Source organism: Delphinus delphis, chromosome 19, assembly GCF_949987515.2.
Source record: "Delphinus delphis chromosome 19, mDelDel1.2, whole genome shotgun sequence".
Classification (NCBI taxonomy): Eukaryota; Metazoa; Chordata; class Mammalia; order Artiodactyla; family Delphinidae; genus Delphinus; species Delphinus delphis.
The window spans coordinates 44,104,951-44,121,633 of NC_082701.1; the positions used below are offsets into that span (position 1 = coordinate 44,104,951).

Here is a 16,683-nt window from a genome sequence, read left to right on the forward strand (position 1 = left end):
CACATCACTTCTCTTTGGAAGAGCTTCAGTGGTTTCCCATCTCGGAGCAAAGGCAAAAATAGGCCCCATTAAGATTCTACATGAACCAGAAACAGGTTTCCATCCTGACCTCATCTCCCACCACTCACCCCACTGCTCATTCATTCACTCACTTCCAAACACACTGACCTCCTTGCTGGTTTTTCAGTCATGCCAGACACACTTCCATGTCAGAGGCTCTGGACAGAAAGCTCTTCTCTGGTATCTGCATGACTCATTCCTTTGCTTTCCTCAGTGCTACCTTCTCAATGAGGCCTTCCTCACACTAAAGTTTCAACACCCTCTCGAACTTCCTATTCCTTTCCCTGTTTATTTTCCTCCTTAGCACATACCATTATCTAACATAGTGTGTATCTAGTTTTTGTATCTATTTTGTATCTATTTTGTATCTATTTTGTATCTAGTTTTTGTATCTATTTTGTTTCCCCCACCTGAATGTAAGCTCTAAAAGCTAGGGATTGGTTTTATTCACTGCAGTCTCCCCTGCATCTAGGACAACTCCTGGCACATAGGAAGCATTAAATTTGTAAAATGAATACAAATACTGAAGCCCAGAAAGATGAAGCTACCTGCCCAAGATTCCACAGGTGATGAACAACAGAACTAAAATTTAAACCCAAGCAGTCTGACTCCAGGGCTCACGCTCTTGAGAAACAGTCTCCATTACCGAGTGGGGCTCAGGATGGGCAGGGGTGCAGTGAACCTGGCAGCCCCTTCCATCTTCTGTCTGCAGTGGAGCCAGGTCTCCCTGGCCTCAGGTCTAGCTTCAGCACCTGGGCGATGGCGGCCCTGCTCTAGGATGCTAAGGGGGCATGGCCTGGGTGCTGGTGCCCCCCAGTGGCTAGGGTGGGGAAGAACAGGCAAAGTGCAGCTTTCAGGCTGAAGGGGTGTAGGGGGTGGGGGACCTGGTTGGTCCTTGCTTCCCAGTCTCTCCCCTCACAAAAGACACAATACAGGGTGTGGGCATAACCAGATCTTTATTTCACCAGAAGGGACGGGCAGCGGGGCAGTGCAGCGTCCAAGCCCCAGACCACACATGCAGCATCCACATGCAGGAACGGCTACACAGGCTGGGGCAGGGCAAGGGGTGGGGGACTGGGACCACAGGATGCTTGGGTCCTGGGCTCTTCTGCCTCCACTGGAGCAAGGATACAGAGGACTGGGCTGCTTCCCCATGGCTGGAACCTAGTCACTCTGGCCAGGAAGGAAGCTGGCACAAGGGGTGTGGAGTCTATATAGGGTACCATAGCTTTGCCCACTGGAAGGGCCCAGCCCGACGCCCAGGACAGTACAGCCCTGGTAGGAAGAGGGTCTCTACACTTTCTAGTCTCCAGAAGGGCTAGATCCTGATCCCAGAAGGGCTTAGCAGAGTTGGGACCAAGCCCCACTCCACCTAGTAGGGACATGTCCATGAAGGGGACTTCCCTGAGCACAAGCAGGGGCCTCCTAAGGCAGTAGTAAACTGAGGGAGCTGCTCTACACAGGAGGCCTTCCCTCCGTGCCCCTGGGCAGGGGAGAAAGAGGTAAGGTATGAGAGCAGGCCTGGGGCTGGGCACGGGGTTAGTGAATGGTGCTGGCCCTGGGCCTGCAGCCACAGATAACCTGGGCCGAGAAGGGCCAGAGTGTGCGAGGCTGGGGGCTTCCTGGGGGCAGGGACCAGGCCAGGAGAGGGCAGGGTGGCCGTCCTACCCAGAATCCCTGCACCCATGCTGAAGCTCTGGCTGGGGCCACAGGGGGGATGGACAGATGCACAGAAAACTTCAAGGCACCAGGATTCTGAGGAGCAGCAGGGCCACCCCCCAACAGACAGACAATGACTATACTCAACATCTTCAGCCTAAACTACATGATGTGTGTAGAGGATGGGAGGAGAGGGGAGAGAAAAAGACAAACAGACAAAGGAAGAAACGTACAGGAAGATAAGGGCGGAAGAGACAAACCAGACAAATGTGGCAGTGAAAATGAGGGTGTGGGGTAGAGGAGAAGAGGATGTAGACAGACAGAGACAGGGGAGAAGGGAAGACAGCCAGAGGCCTGAACACGCAGCACTCCTGGTCCCTACAAAATAAGGCACCAGAGTCAGTAACGTTCCCGTTGTCCCTGTGGTACTAAAACGGGTGCTGAAGAGGGGGCGGTGGCTGCTGAACGGTGTGAGCCTTCGGGACCTCACACCTGTGCACCGGTGGCCTTCTTGATCAGCGGTATCTGCAAGGATGGGAGATGCCATGAGGCCTTGGTTCCGGGGCCCCCAACTGGCCGCTCCGCCTGGGCCAGTCCACTGGGCTGCCCAGCAACCCACCGCAGATGGCTAGACACCCACCTTAGACAGGTCCACGCCCGTGAGGGCGTGCACAGAGGCAGGCAGCTCGGCCAGCAGTCGGTTCACCTCTGAGGTCACCTTGCTGTTGTCCCCACTGAGGACCACAATCTCATCGACTTTGGTCAGGGGGGCAGAGATTTTGGCAGCAATCTAGGAGGCGGGGGGCGGGAGGGGAGCTGGTTGGTACTCAGACTCCATCCACCTGCCCTGTCCAGCATCTCCCCCTCCCGTCTCTACCTCACCCAATCCCAGTGTAGCCTGGGTGGCCTTCATTTGCAATTCATGGTCAGATGGCCCAGTGGGTTAGGGATGAGCCTATGCCTGTTGTGGGGTTCTCTCCCCACTGCTGAGTACTCCCCAATTTAACCCTCCCAGCCAGCCTGTCGCTGTGTTACGGACAAAGTCCAGAGAAGTCCAGCGCTTGCCCAGCCAGTCCCAGGCTGGGGTGGGAGCCTCACCCGGGGCAGGGCCTCCAGCACCAAGGCCATCTTGGCTGCGTCCCCGTATTTCTGGTAGGCCTCAGCCTTGAGTTTCATCCGCTCAGCCTCCGCCTTGCCCATCGCCTCGATGACTGCTGCCTCCGCCTCCCCGATTCTGCGGATCTTCTCAGCCTCTGCCTGTGCCAAGAGGACCTGCTTCACCCTGGGGGAGCCCGGGTGGGCAGGATCAGTGGGAAGTGCCGGGGGCCCCTCCAGCCTTGCCTGGGGGCCAACAAACCCCGAGCCTCTGCTTTGGCAGGTGTCAGGGGTGGGGGACCCACGAGAGGGGGGTGCCCTGGCCTTCTGGATCTGGCCAAGGAGAGGGCACTGGCTCCCAGATGCAAATGAGAGAGGGGACCAAGCAGAGGTGCCCTCTGTGCCAGGCACCATACCAGGCCCTTAAACCTCCTACATCTAATTCAGTCTTCCTAACAACAATCCCGTGGGGGAGGCGGGTCACTCCTACTTCACAGTGGGGGAGAAGGGGCCCCCAAGCTCGGTCAGGAGTGGAGGGAGTGCATGGGTGGCAGAGGAGCTGGACTAATCCCCCAGCCCGGGCCCCAGCGGCACCTACTTCTCGCCCTCGGCGATCTGCTGTATGCGGTGGGCCTCGGCCTCGGCGGGGCAGCGCACTGTGGCTATGAGCTCCTTGTCTGTGCGCAGGATCTCCTGCGCCTCCACTGCAATCTGCTTCTTGCGCTGCACGACCTCAATCTCAATCTCTTCCTGCCGGATCTTCTGCTGCTCACGGGCTCCTTGTAGCTCGTAAGCTAGCTGGGCCTCAGCCGTCTGGGGCGGGAGTGTGGTCAGCATGTCAGAGGCTGGCTGCCAAGTCCTGGGCCCTGAGCCCCAACTCGGGATGCCCTACGGCTTCTCACCTTGATGTTGACCTCCTCGCTGAAGGCTGACTTTTGCAGCTCGAAGGCTCGCTTGGAGTCGGCGATCTTGGTGTCTGCCATGAACTTCACGTCCAGCATCTCCTTCTTGCACTCGGCTTCCTGGGAGCAGGAGGGGCAGGTGCTCAGGGTCCCCTGAGCAACCGTGGTCCCACCACCCCTGAGCTCCTTGTCCCTGGGGCTGGGAAGGAAAGCCCACATACCCGGATGCCTGCATCCCTCTCAGCCTCGGCCACTCCGATGTCGGCATCTCTCTGTACCACAGCGGTCTGCGTCTTGCCCAGGGAGCTCAGATAGTCCACTTTGTCATACACGTCCTGGGGAGGGAAGGGGGAGTCATCCCTGGAAACAGTCAGAGGCATAAAGGTTCTCCTCTGGCCAAGCTCCCCACTCCCGGATGGACGCAGAGGCCACAGGCTTCCCATCACACTGCACCTTGATGGTGAAGCTGAGGATCTCGATGCCCATGCGGCCGACGTCGGGGGCTGCCACCTCCCGCACCAGCTTGGCAAACTGGTCCCGATCCTGATAGATCTGCTCCACTGTCAGGGTCCCTGAGGGCAGAAGCATCGTGGGCTGGCTCCCCAGGGGCCCAGCCAGCTGGGAAAGGGAGGAGGCATGCAGGCGGAGGTCTGAGTATAGCAGGGGTCACGCGGTCAGAGCTGGGTCTTCCTTGGTTTCTTCTTAACAGTGTCTAACACTGAGCCTCCTCCTGCAGGGTCCAGGCAGGATGAGGAAAAGTGTCCCAAGCAGCACCAGGTGCCTGACCAGACTGGCAGCCGCTCCCCCCCTACTTCAATGCCCTCCTCTTCACTCAAGTCACCTCATGTTTTGAAAGGAAATACTTGACGGAAAAGGTATCAGCTTTTCAGCTAGAAGCCTCTCAGTGGGACTGACAGACAGAACCCCCTGCTCGCCCTGTCCCCTCCCTGGCCATGGCCTGGGGACACTGTGAGGCTCCTTGAAGGCAGCAGAGGGGTCCCTGGGCTGGGCAGGGCCTCACCGAGGATGGAGCGCAGGTGCCCCTCCAGGGTCTGCAGGACGACGTTCTTGATGTCCTGCACACTCTTGCCCAGGAACTGCTCGCAGGCCACGGCCAGGAGCTCCTTCTCGGTCATGATCTTCACCTGCCGGTAGTCACAGAGGCGCCTGAGCCAGGCTGGAGGGAGGCAGACGGAGGCCCCAGACCCAGGAGGATGGTGATGGTACCCCTCCCCTCCTTTTCAGGACCTGGAGGCCTAGGGGCTGGGAGGGGGTGGAGTCTGTCTGAGGCCTCCAGTGTGGAGAAGACAGGAGGAACTCATACTGAGAAGCTTCATCTTCACTGGCAGCCCCAGGCCCTGCCATGGCCTCTCTCCTGGGCATTTGGGGCTCCCCACTACCCCTCCAGTCCACTCTCTGCCCCTCAGCCTGCAGGTCTCTGCAAAAAGGAGAATGAGCAATAGGGGCACAGACAGACAGACAGACTAGGAAAGAGAGCCGGGACAGGGCAGGAGACAGGTCCGGGGTCCGCCACCGAGGGTGGGCATCCTCCTGCCTTTCTCTCCCAAGGCACTAAGCCGACAACCCCCTCACCAGAGGCCTAGAACATGGTTGAACCTGCCCTGTGTGGACTTCTGGAGAGCAGGAAGCCCCTTGGCCAGGCACTGAGCTGGGAAGATAACACGGCCTCCGACTCCAGAGCTCCCCTGCCTCACGTGGCCTCGCCCTCTGGTCCCCACCTGCAGCCCCCTACCCAGGGAACAGGGAAGGCTTGGATTCTGGGGCTTGGCATTTCTGACACCTGCAAAGAACGGGGTGGGGTTAGTGAGACAGGAGTTCTCAGCACTGGTTCTGTCCTCCGTGGGCCCGCTGGGGAGAGAAGGGGTGTCTGTTAGTCCTGCTGGGCGGCCAAGAGGCCGAGTGCGTTCCAGTGGCGATGACACTCTTGGCAGGGGGGGCGGGGGCAGGGGCGCTGGAGGGAGACTGCCCCTGGCTGCCGTCCTCTCCTCCTCCCCCCCAAACCCCAGCATGGGGACGAGGCAGCTCAACGGACATGCGCGGGGCTGCTGAGTTACTATACCTGGGCGACACCCGTCACAGTTAAAGCTACCCCCTCGGCCGTCTCTACGTCCTCGCAGCGGGGCTGCAACGTCATAATCTCTAGGGAAATCCTGCCAAGAAACGCAAAACAGGGACATGGGTCTGGGGGCCCAGGGCCTGGGGTGCGGGGAAAGAGTGCGACACCTCACTGCTCCGGCTGGGATGGGCCAGGGGTCCTGCTGCGGGGGAGGACCCTCTAAGGGGTCAGAGCAGGGAGCATGTGAGGAGGAGATGGGTGGGAAAGCAGGCAGGGGGTGGGGTGCAGAGGGCTCACAGGAAGGAGTGGAGTGTGCTACCCACGTGCACACGTGTCCTCTGCTCAGGTCAGCCTGGCTGGAGGAGTGGGAAAGGGAAGCAGAGGAGAATTGGCTGTGGGTGGTCTGGGCTGGAGGATCGGGGGTGGGCAGAGTCTACAGATGTAGTTGTGTGTGTGTCCTGGGACAGCATGTCAATGCTGGTCCTCTAGGCCGTGCTGTGCGGGCCGTCCAGGGATGCCCTCACCTGTTCCCTGGGTCTGCTCACACCCTGGGATGCCCCAGGAGGCTGCTGAGAAAGCTCTGCCGTGTAGCCTGGCACGCTGGGAGTCTGCCCCCTGCGCGGGAATCCCGGCCTGGTCCCTCTACCTGGCAACAGGCTAGGACTTGAAGCCCACCCTCTGGGGTTGGGGCCAGGTGGGCCAGCGGGGGAAAGGGCTGGGGTCACACTAGAGCTTCCTGGCCAGGGAGCACTAATCCTACAAAGAGCTGTTCTGCCCAGACAACCTGAGTCCTCGAGGGTCCACAGCACCCAGCTGAAAAGGGACCTGGGCATTTGCAGCCGTTTCAAGTAGAACGTTGGTTTGGAGGGAGATGAGGCTGCTCTGGAAGCGGGTCGAGAGAGGCCTGGACCCTACTCATTCCACACAAGGCGCTCTGAGCTTCTTCTCAGGCCTCTGCCCTGAGGCCTTCCCTCCTGTGGCTACAGGGGTGGGTGTGATGGGGACAGTCCCCTTCCCATTAGGGATAACACGATGGGTGAGGAACGGTGTGGTGGTGCCGGGGTTTTGCCTGAGAAGCTGGAAGACAATTTCATGAGAGGGAAGGGGATGGGTAAGGTGACATGTAGGTCTCTTCCAGCCTGGGGACCTGCCAGCATGCAGGCTCTGAGAAGCCAGGGGTTTTCTGATGTTCATCGCTGCCTCCTCAGTGCCTGGAGCTGACAAGGTGCTCAACAGGGAGCTGGTGAATGAAGCAATGAAGATGGGAACTTGCATGTCATGAAGGAAGCACTTGGAGTTGCTCAACGCCCTTGCTCAAGAAAGGGTTTCATAGCTACGGCTGCGTGGCAGTGAGGAGTGAGACAGCAGGTCACTTGCTTTTCCAAGTGAGATCATGAGATCGTGTTCATGGTACAGATGGGGTTCCTCTAGCACTTCTTCCCTGAAAATCCCAAAGCGCCCTCATATTGTTCTACTCGCCTTTCCAATATTCCTACAAGGCACAGGGAGGGCGTAATTCTCCCCATTTCACGGATGCGGAAGCTGAAGTCTGGTGACAAGAGATCTGCTCAAAGGTCCCTCAACACAAATTAGGGGCAGGAAATTGGGGGGCGTCAAGTGGCGAGGTGAACAGAACTCCCCCTGGGACGCATCTCCTGGCCCTGCAGGGAGGACTAGGGCTTGACACTGAGGTGTCAGCCTGGAGCAGGGGCTGGCAAGGGGCTCCGTGGTGCCTGGAGGGCTAGGACTTCTGTAGGAGTCGTTAGGCCGGAACCCTCCGCCCAGACAGCCCAGCTCTGTCACTAGAGGGCCTGTGTCTCCTGCCTCAACTTACTCCCAATTTAGGCTTGTCATCCAAGGACCCCCACTGGCAGACTTGGGCAAAGCTTCCAGAAGCCCTCGCCCTTTCCCCGCTAGCAGCCCCAGTGAGCGAGGGCAAGGGAGTTGGGGATCTGTAGGGATCCACCCTGCCACCCAGAGCAGCAGAGGTGGGAGCAGAGGGGAGAGAGGCACACTCTCAGAAGTGGAGTCCATCCGGCGCCTGCCTGCCAGGCCCCGCAGGGCAGGAAGAGAGAAGGTTAGACACAGAGGAGGGAAGCAGGTGGGTTATTACCTGTGCAACCCCTGTTACGAATAGCGGGACCCCCTCCGACGTCTCAATATTCTCACAGCGACACAGGATGGTCATAACCTCCAGAGACAGTCTGAGGAGCAGCCAGGGGGTGGGGAGAGGTAGGGACAGGAAGGGGTAGGAGGGGACACAGCAAACACACACAGTGGTTACCAGACAAGCACCCAAAGCCTGACGCCTGGGGGGTGGGGCGGGGCTGCTCTTAGCACTTCAGCTCCCCCCCGCTGCCAGCTCAGCCTAGGGCCGTTGGGGGACAGAGACACCCCCTTGCTGGCCTGAGGCCTCTGGGTCTCTTCTCTAGCCCCCATACCCTTCCAGTGAGGAGCTACTGGGCTGGAGGAAAAGGCTGCCAATGCCCTGGGCCTGTGACCTGAGGTTGGGAGGCCTGTGCATAGGGCACCTGGGTTACCCACCACCTCACTTTCCCAGGAGATTCCTGGCACAATCTGCGAGACAGCCTCAGCTCCACCCTCCGGACACAGGCTAACCTGTGTTTCCAGAATTGGCGGGGGAGGCCACTCTGGGGATCAATAAGCCACAGAAAATACTGAATCCTGCTGGGGGCACAAACCCTCAAGGCCTGTGCTTCATATCACTAAGAAGGCAATTTAGGGCCAGAAAAGCCCCCTCCCTAGATTTTTGGATTTTCTGATCAGGGGGAAGGGCGTGTCCAGGAAGGCTGGGGCAGAAAGTGCGCCCCTGCCAGGATAGTCACAGGAACAACAACTGGGAAACAACGGAGTCGTTCACTTTGGAATTTCTAGAGCTGGGCACAGCACAGAGTCATGGCAAAGGAAACCAAGTGCTTCAAAGCTACCTGGCCCCCCCCAGCTGGGCCTTCCTAGGGCAGCGTGTGTGAGAGTGTGTGCAGGGTGCTGGGCCAGGCGGAGGCCAGGCTGTGGACAGCATGGAAGGTTCCTTACACCAGAGGAAGGGAGGAGGGAGGCTGAGGTGACGGAGCAGAAGCAGGTGGACTGGAGGGACGGGGAGCAGTAGGCAATGTGGATCCCCCAACTCTACTCTCGCAGTGCCAGCCCTGGGGGCTCCAGCCATGCAGATGTGCAAAGGTTGCCTTCCCTCGAGCCCCTAAAAATAGCACCCTTGGGTCTGAGAGGACTCTAGACCCAGCTCAGACAGGAACCCACCAAGCTCTCTTTTGGGGAAGGAGGAGAGAGGGGGACAGGAAAGAGGGAGGAGGGAGGGAGTAAGGGAGCGAAGGAGGGAGGCTGCAGCTCAGATGCCAGAGGTGGAGGAATCACTCGGGCAAGGGAGAGAGAGCTGCCCACATCAGGGCCTCAGGATAGGACAGGATGTGGCAGCAAAGTGCAGCAGGAGGAACTTCCCTGATTCTGGAGAAGAATGGCTGACACCAAGGAGGGTGACATGTAGGATGGCTGTGGAAAGTATCTCAAAAGGGAGGCTGGGCTAGAAACCTCTACTCTGACCTGAGAGGCTCCTGCCAGCCTAGGGAAATAAAGGCCCCAGCTTGTGGAGATGTCCCCCAAGCAGGCTAGGGGCTGGGGAAGGGGCTGCCCCAAACAGGGCCCAGGAAGGGGAGCGGCTGCAGGCTCAGACTACCCAGCAAGTGGGACCAGAGGGAGGATGCTGAGCCTGGATGTGGGAGATCAGTTTCCTAGGATGAGGACAAGGGCCCCCACCCCTCACTTCCAAGCCTGCTGTCAGAGGAGCTTGGCCCTCCTGTCTTGGGGCTCTGCTCCCTGGAGCAAGAAGACAGAGCGGGGACCATGGATGTGGAGAAAGGGCTGCTGGGTGTTGCCCCAGCAGTGGATGCCCGGGCAGGACAGGTCTCTGGGCAAATGGCAAACTCTCGGCATGGCTGTATGTCGAGGTGTCTTGACAAGATGCTCTGTCGCCCCATGGCGGGTGGGGTGGGGTGACAGTGTCTCTGCGGAGGGCACCTCAGGGCTTCTGACAGGCCAACTGGCCCCCTCAGGAGTGCTTAGGATCCGCCTGAGAGGAAGCTGTGACCAGTACTGATTACTCTCTGACACTTTTGGCCTTGGGCCAGAAGAGTCCCCCGGGATCCCTCAACTCAGGCAGGGCCAGGTGCGGGGAGAGATGGAACAGTGGAGGGGGTTAGTGAGAAATCAGTGAAGTTTAAAAGCGGTGACATGCTTCCCATGCCCCTGACACTAGCCAACACCCTCAGACTCCCTGAAGCCCCAAGCACTAGCAGCTCAGTGTGGCCATGGGGCATCTCTCTGCTGACTGGTGGGGCTGGGATCCAGGAAGGGGATTTCACTGGAATCTCTGCTGCTTCCCCTTCAGATGACCCCCACCGCCGCCAACATGCCCGCACTTTCGCAGCTCTACTGCCTGTGTTGCCTGGGTCCTGGCCTGGAAGAATCTGGGCCCCTCGCCTGATCTCCCATAGTCAGGAAGTGGTGCTGGTGGAGAGGTGCCCGGGCCTCATCTCCTCCTGGGTGGGCAGTGAGGGGGCAGGAGAGGCCCAGGCCAAGTCCACCCCTGCGGCAGGCTCTGGGAAAGCCAGCAGGTAGAGCCTGACGGTGGGCTCTCTGGGGAGCTGAAACCTCCCTTCCCCGAGTAAGTCTCTCCAGACTGACTTAGGAGGTCCAGAGCTGTCTTGCCCGGCCCCAGAGCCAATTCCTTAGATCCCTACCCCTTGCCTTTAACACGCTGCTGTCAGAGCCCCTTTAGACTGTATATCCATTCTCTGCCATTTAGGCCCTGCCTGCATTGTCCCAGGGCCTGCACAGGTGAGGGTTTGTGTAAGGGGTCCCTTCAGCCCTTCTTCCCTTCTTAGACCCACTCCAAACAGGTGTGTAATTAAGGCTTCGCGAATAACTCTGAGCTAGAATCAGGGCATTAGCATGCTGCTTGAATTCTCTGGGACAGAAGTGATGCCCTCAATGGAAAAAAGCACACCCACCAAGGAGGAGGTGCCCACAGACAGACCTCCTGCATCCCTGTGTAACCCATTTCATCTGCTTCTTAGGAGGTCCCGCCCCCCAGAGTGGAAGGCAGCAAGTGGTAGATGCTCTAGCTGACCTGTGGGGTGAAGGGGGTAAGGATGGAAACCCTTTTCTCCCTTGCCCACCAGGATGCCCGGTTTGCTGGCCCCCAGGCCCTTACCTCTGAGTGTCGGAGATACACCACCAGGCCCAGGCCCAGCCGCCAAACACATACTGTTTATAGTCAGAACCGCAACAGCCCCCTGGAGAGCAAAGCAAACCACTGCTGGTCAGTCAGTTCTTGGGTCTGTCTACCCTCCATGCCGCCAACAGCAGCTCTGGGCCTTCGCCTGCTCTGACACTTGACAACTCCCACTGCTGGGTGCCAGGTGCTGAGGTTACAAATAAATGGAAGGTATGCCCTGAAGGGCCTTGGGATCTAGTTTGGTAGACAGGCAATTTGCATAGAAAGGAGGGTAGCCAATGAGTAGTTCAGAATGTAAGTGCTTTCAGAGAACAGATGAGAGGTCAGTGGGCAGGAGTGAATGGAAAAGCTTCCATCTTTGATTCAACCATCCATTCGGCAAACAAATATTTTTTCATGCTAGGGAAACAGAGATGAAGATAAAATTCCTATCTTAAAAGAGGTGAGACTAGGAAGAGGGACCTTTTCCTGGGATGATGGTCATACTATGCGATTCGCCTGTTATCAGAGTGAGTGCAGTCACAGAGGGAATGCGGGTGGGAGGCTAACGGAAGACAGACTCTGAGCCAAGGTTGGGGCCTTGCTCGTGTCCAACAGTGAGGCTGGTTCTCTACTCCCAGGGGTTCAGAGTGAATTCGTTCTTCTTGTGGGAGTGGATGGGGAAGGCAAGGCCTCATAACAGAGCCCAACTCATGGTACCAACTGGAAAAGAGAAAGGGAAAAGGCCTAAAAAGGAAGTGATTCCTGGAAAAACTGTGTATCAACTAAACAGCATGTTGAACCTGGCCACGACCTGATTCACGCCGTGGACACGTACGGCAGCTCTCTATACAGAAACGAGAAAAATCAATTCTTGAAATTCTTGTCACAAACCCTTCTGCTGATGCCAAAATTACTCAACAAGTTCAAGAAAACTCAGTAAAAGCAAGAGGGGTTGTTCACTTGCAGTGCAGACATGTTCAGAAACAGACGATTCAAAGGAAACGTAATGGGGAAAATGCCAGTGGGTGTCATCATTTCCTCGTTCACAAACGGGTTTTCAGGAAAGCCTTAGGGTGTTTGTCTCCCATGGTCAAAGGTCAGGGCGTAGTTTTGTATATCTGGGTTACAGTGTCTCTCAGGCCCCTTGGGAGGGGACAAGGCAGGGTGGAGGGGCAGAGGGCAGATCATGGAGTGTCTTAGGTATCAGGCCAAGGACAGGGTTTGTGTGTGTGTGTGTGTGTGTGTGTGTGTGTGTGTGTGTGAGTGTGTGTGTGTGTGTGTGTGTGTGTGTGTGTGTCTGAGTGATGGGGGAGTCATTTAAGCTAAGGAGCAACAGTTACATTTGTATTTTAGAAACACCACTTTGCAGTGGGAGGAAGATACCTGGGTCAGGGAGACTGGGTAGAAGCAGCCTCTTGCAGTGACCCAGGCCAGCCCTAGGGGTTCACGTGGGGGGATGACTCCTAGAGTAGTCTTGTCCAAGAGAACTTCCTTCGACGGTAGAAACGCTCCCCAGCTGTGCTGTGCAACAAAGGACCTACCAGGGACATTTGTTACTGAGCACTTGAAATGTGGCGGCTGTAACCAAGGAACTGCATTTTAATTTAATTAACTTAAATTTAAGTGGCCACCTGTGGCTTGTGGCTACCATATCGGACACTGCAGGTCTAGAGCCTGGGTTTGGGTGGGTGGTCAGGCCGACAACCGAGCAGAGACAACAGAGAGAACCACAAACCAGAGACAAGTTTTAAACAGGCGGAGGCAAAGGAACAAGGACCCCGCAGGAGCGTCGGGCCTGCCGAGTCAGAGGGCCGGTGTCTGGCACGGCCCACGGAGCGGCCAGCCCTGTGTCCTGGTCTGCTCTATGCACAGGGTGCGAGCAGCCGAGCCCGAGGCCCAGGGGCCAGGAGCAGCCCCGCAGCGTGCACAGGGGCAGGAAGAGGTCTTAGGTCCTGGAGATACGGGTTCTCGGGGCCGCTGCTCAAGGTAAGGCGCTGCAGGCTTCTCTGCCCTGGGGACGGGGTAAGGGAAGCCGCTAAGGACAAGCAGTCAACTTGAAACCCAAACCATCTCGGGATCCAGTGAAACTGGAAGAGGGTCCAAAACCACAGCTTGTTCCACTTCTTCTGGCCTGGTCGGGGCTGGGGCACAGCTTCCTTGCTGTGGTAGCCTCCTGCAGTGACCCAGGCCAGACCTAGGGGTTCATGTCCGGAGATAACTTCTAGAGTAGCCATCACTTCCTCGTTCCTCACCCCCCCGCCCCCCCCGGGGACTTCTCAGTGTGCTGTGGGAGGGGTGGTGGTAGTGGCGCGGGGCGGAATGGGGGTGGGGGACCCCAGGGTGGCTGTCCACCCTTTACCTTTAACTCATTCTCTGACCTTGGGAGCAGGCTGTCTCGGCTCAGGCTGGGCCTCAGCCAAGGGCAACATGGCCAGGTTCCCAGGGGTAGCAACAACAGGAAGCTGGGACTGCCAGGCTGTCCCGCCCCCAGCAGCCTCCTCCCCTGGAAGGCATCTTCCTCCCCCCAGCTTCCTGGTCACATTGAGCACCACTCCCAAAAGAGGACGCTTAGGCGGCCCCTCCTTGACCTCCCCAGTTCTCACTGTCTCCAGACCCGGAAGTTTCTCCTAATGTTAGCTCACTTTTTCTAACTCAACCTGCTTTCTTTTGCTCTGTCCTCAACCAAGCTGAAAAATCAAAAAATATCCCATGATGACCTCTGTCCTACTCTTAGCCCTCCCCAAACACAGGCGCCAGTCCACCCTCTCAGGAACACTCCTTTCCCTTCCTGCCCCTCTTCCATCCTTTTCTTCCTACTAGTCAAGAAGACCATCTACAACTCTACAAGCGGGATTTTTCTTTTTTTGGCGGTGCTGCGTGACTTGTGGGATTTCAGTTCCCTGACCAGGGATTGAACCCGGGCCATAGCAGTGAAAGTGCCGAATCCTAACCAGTTGACCACCAGGGACCTCCCATACAAGGGGGATTTCTTCAGTCGAAATCTCCCTTAGTAGTCTGGTAATGGCCAAATGTTCATAAATGCATAAAATAAGATACAGAAGAAACAAATTAAAGTTATCAAAATGTTAAAACCACCAAATGTGTGATATAGTAATATGTGCTCTGTGTAATACATTAAATAATAAGATCTCGTGGTAGATATTTTAACAACTGGCTTAATTTCAAAGTAGTGATGAGCATAAATGGTTCTTACGGTACCTGCAACAAAGGCAGAATGGTAGGAAAATACCTGCTAATACTATCATGGATTGTTGCTGACGTTAATAATCATAAGAAACGCTAAATATCAGTTTAGGTTAGTGTGAATAAAAATGTACTATTCTCCCCTCATCCAAATACGAAGACCTCTACATTCAATCCACAAACTCCAGGCTAAGAACTTCTGACCTACTGTAGAGAAGACAGAAAGGTGTATGGAATTTGGATTCCCCTTTTAAACTCCCAAAAGCGGAAACAGAGGAAAAAATTTTACATTACAGAATGAAGGAGCGGGGTTACACAGGAAGAAGAACCTCCAGACTTTTCAAGAGGAAAAGATGCATGAAATCTATCAACATCCTCCTTCTGAAAGTAGGCTGTGTGAGATGCCCCTGGACTTAGATGCAGGCCCAAGTAATGGGGCGGGGGGGCGCCGGGCTGGGAGTCCACGTGCTAGAGAGAGCCACAGCTCAGCTGGATCATCTCAAATCCGAAGGTAATATTATGCCAGGCATTCTCTCTCTCTCTCTCTCTCTCTCTCTCTCTCTCCCTCTCTCTCTCTCTCTCTCTCTCTCTCCTCTTCCACCCTCCCTTGACTCCAGTCCTCTTAATTCTCAGCATGGCCTCCTCTCCGCACCCCTAAAACAGCTTCGAAGCTAGCACTGCCTTGGCCTCTGGCCAGAGGACCAGGTTCCTGGCAACTGGAAGGCACAGAGCAGCCCATCTCAGGGGTTCCTCTTGCTCCTCAGTCTCAAGGATCTCCACAAAGACAGGACTGGACCTTTTGTCTCCTCAGGATTAGGAGATCCAGTGAAACCGGAAGAGTGGCTCCCCCACCCCCATCCTGCCCCGCGCCACTAGGATTCTAGAGAGAAATCCCACAAGAAAAACCAAGTGCAATGCAGATTTGGGTTTCTAAAAACCTTCTTTAGGAGTGGTGGCTGGGAGACTGGCCCAGTTCTTACAGAGGAGCAGGTTTGGCCTCAGTGCTCTCTGGGGGTCTCCCAAGGCTATCTTTTCTGGTTTTCAGGGAAGTGAAGGATCTTAGTTCCCCAACCAGGGATCGAACTCGGGCCCCCTGCAGTGGAAGGATGGAGCCATAACCACTGGACCACCAGGGAATTCCTAGGGAAGTGAAGGATCTTAATTCCCCCACTGGAGTAAGGTGCTAGTTAGGGAGACTGGGGATTTCCCGTCCCAGGGGAGAGATGGATTTTGAGATCCAAACTGAGCCAGAGGCCATGTTCTGGGGTGAAAGTGCCCAATGGATTCATCACACCTCTCAAAGGTGGGCAGCTACAAGCCCTGGCACAGCCCACCCTCTCCTGTTCATTCTGCAGCCGGCCCTAACAACTCTGCACAGGCGGAGAAGCCACACTGACAGTGGGAAGATATGAGGGATTCCTGCAGCTACAGGCCTCCAAGCTGTCAGGAAACACAGCCTCTCCCCAGCACCCGTGCCAGGGGCTGCACGAATTCGTGGCTTGAAAGGCTTCTGCCACTTCCCAAGATACCCAAACATACAATTTAAATAGCAGCCTTAAGGCAAGATATCTCTCCCCTCCCCAATACTGCAGTCCCCCAGCCCCACCTAAGCTCACAGAAGTTCTGGAGCCTGCAGCATTTTGCAACCAGAGCAACACAGAGCCAGGTTTCTGTAGAGGCCGCACCCGCGTCCCTGGGGCAGGCAGTGCCAGTTAACCCCAGCAAACCCAGCCTGCTGGGAATTAACGGGTCTGTGCCCAGAGCCCAAGGATTCATGCCCAGGGTCCCTCCCCAGACGTGCACCTGCGACCCAACCCCCGTCCCAGGCGCTGACATCCGGCCAGACTGTTCCCGGAACCCCAAGGCTTCAGTTCGGGAACCCCTAGGCCACAGGGGAGACCCTGTCAGGGGAGGAAGCAGAGAAAGGAGGGAATAAACACGGTTAAACATTCAGGGCGGGGGAGGTCGGAGGAGACCCTGGCCCGTGCCCTAGGGCGCAGAGCACGGCAAATGGGAGTACTGGGGGGAGGGTCCCTCCTGGAAGGGGTCTCAGGTGCGGCCCGGAACGCCGTAGGCTCAGGCCCCACCCCCGGAGCCCTTCCCCGGCCTGGCCCCTCCCTGCTCGCTCCCCAGCCCGGCCCCCGCCCTCCCAGGCACAGCCCCCGCCCCAAACACCCTCCAGGCCCTGGGTGTCCCAGACCCACCTCCCTCGCTCGCTGCCCGCTCACCTGAAACCACCAGCGCCTCGTTGGGCCCCACCGTGTGGCAATTGCCCATGGAGCCGGCGGGACGGAGGGCCCTCGGGGGGCGCAGAGACCTGGACAACAGCAGCCGGCCCGCAACCCGCGCCCGCCCGCACCGCCGGCCGCGCCCAGCCTATCCCGCCACCCCCAGCGGCCGCCCGCCCGCGCCCCTCCGCGGCCGCGGCCCCACCG

The 16,683-nt window shown here is 57.4% G+C and overlaps 1 protein-coding gene across 6 annotated transcripts; it reads right to left on the minus strand.

Moving 5' to 3' along the window:
• Nucleotides 1–1,003: 1,003 nt before the first annotated feature.
• FLOT2 (flotillin 2) lies at nt 1,004–16,637 on the minus strand. 6 transcript variants are annotated; one of them, XM_059998681.2, is made up of 11 exons: nt 16,477–16,624; nt 11,039–11,120; nt 5,797–5,887; nt 4,738–4,861; nt 4,170–4,288; nt 3,938–4,051; nt 3,717–3,836; nt 3,413–3,627; nt 2,818–3,001; nt 2,360–2,509; nt 1,004–2,244 (listed from the first exon to the last, which is right to left on the minus strand). In XM_059998681.2, exons 1-11 carry the CDS (start codon nt 16,523–16,525, stop codon nt 2,206–2,208), a joined length of 1,287 nt encoding a protein of 428 aa, XP_059854664.1. In that variant the 5' UTR covers nt 16,526–16,624; the 3' UTR covers nt 1,004–2,205. The 6 variants fall into 6 exon arrangements, with proteins under 6 accessions (XP_059854664.1, XP_059854666.1, XP_059854667.1 ...); XM_059998683.2 differs by lacking the exon at nt 5,797–5,887 and adding an exon at nt 7,907–7,997; XM_059998684.2 differs by lacking the exon at nt 11,039–11,120 and having other exon boundaries at nt 16,477–16,637.
• Between the last annotated feature and the right edge of the window lie 46 nt (nt 16,638–16,683).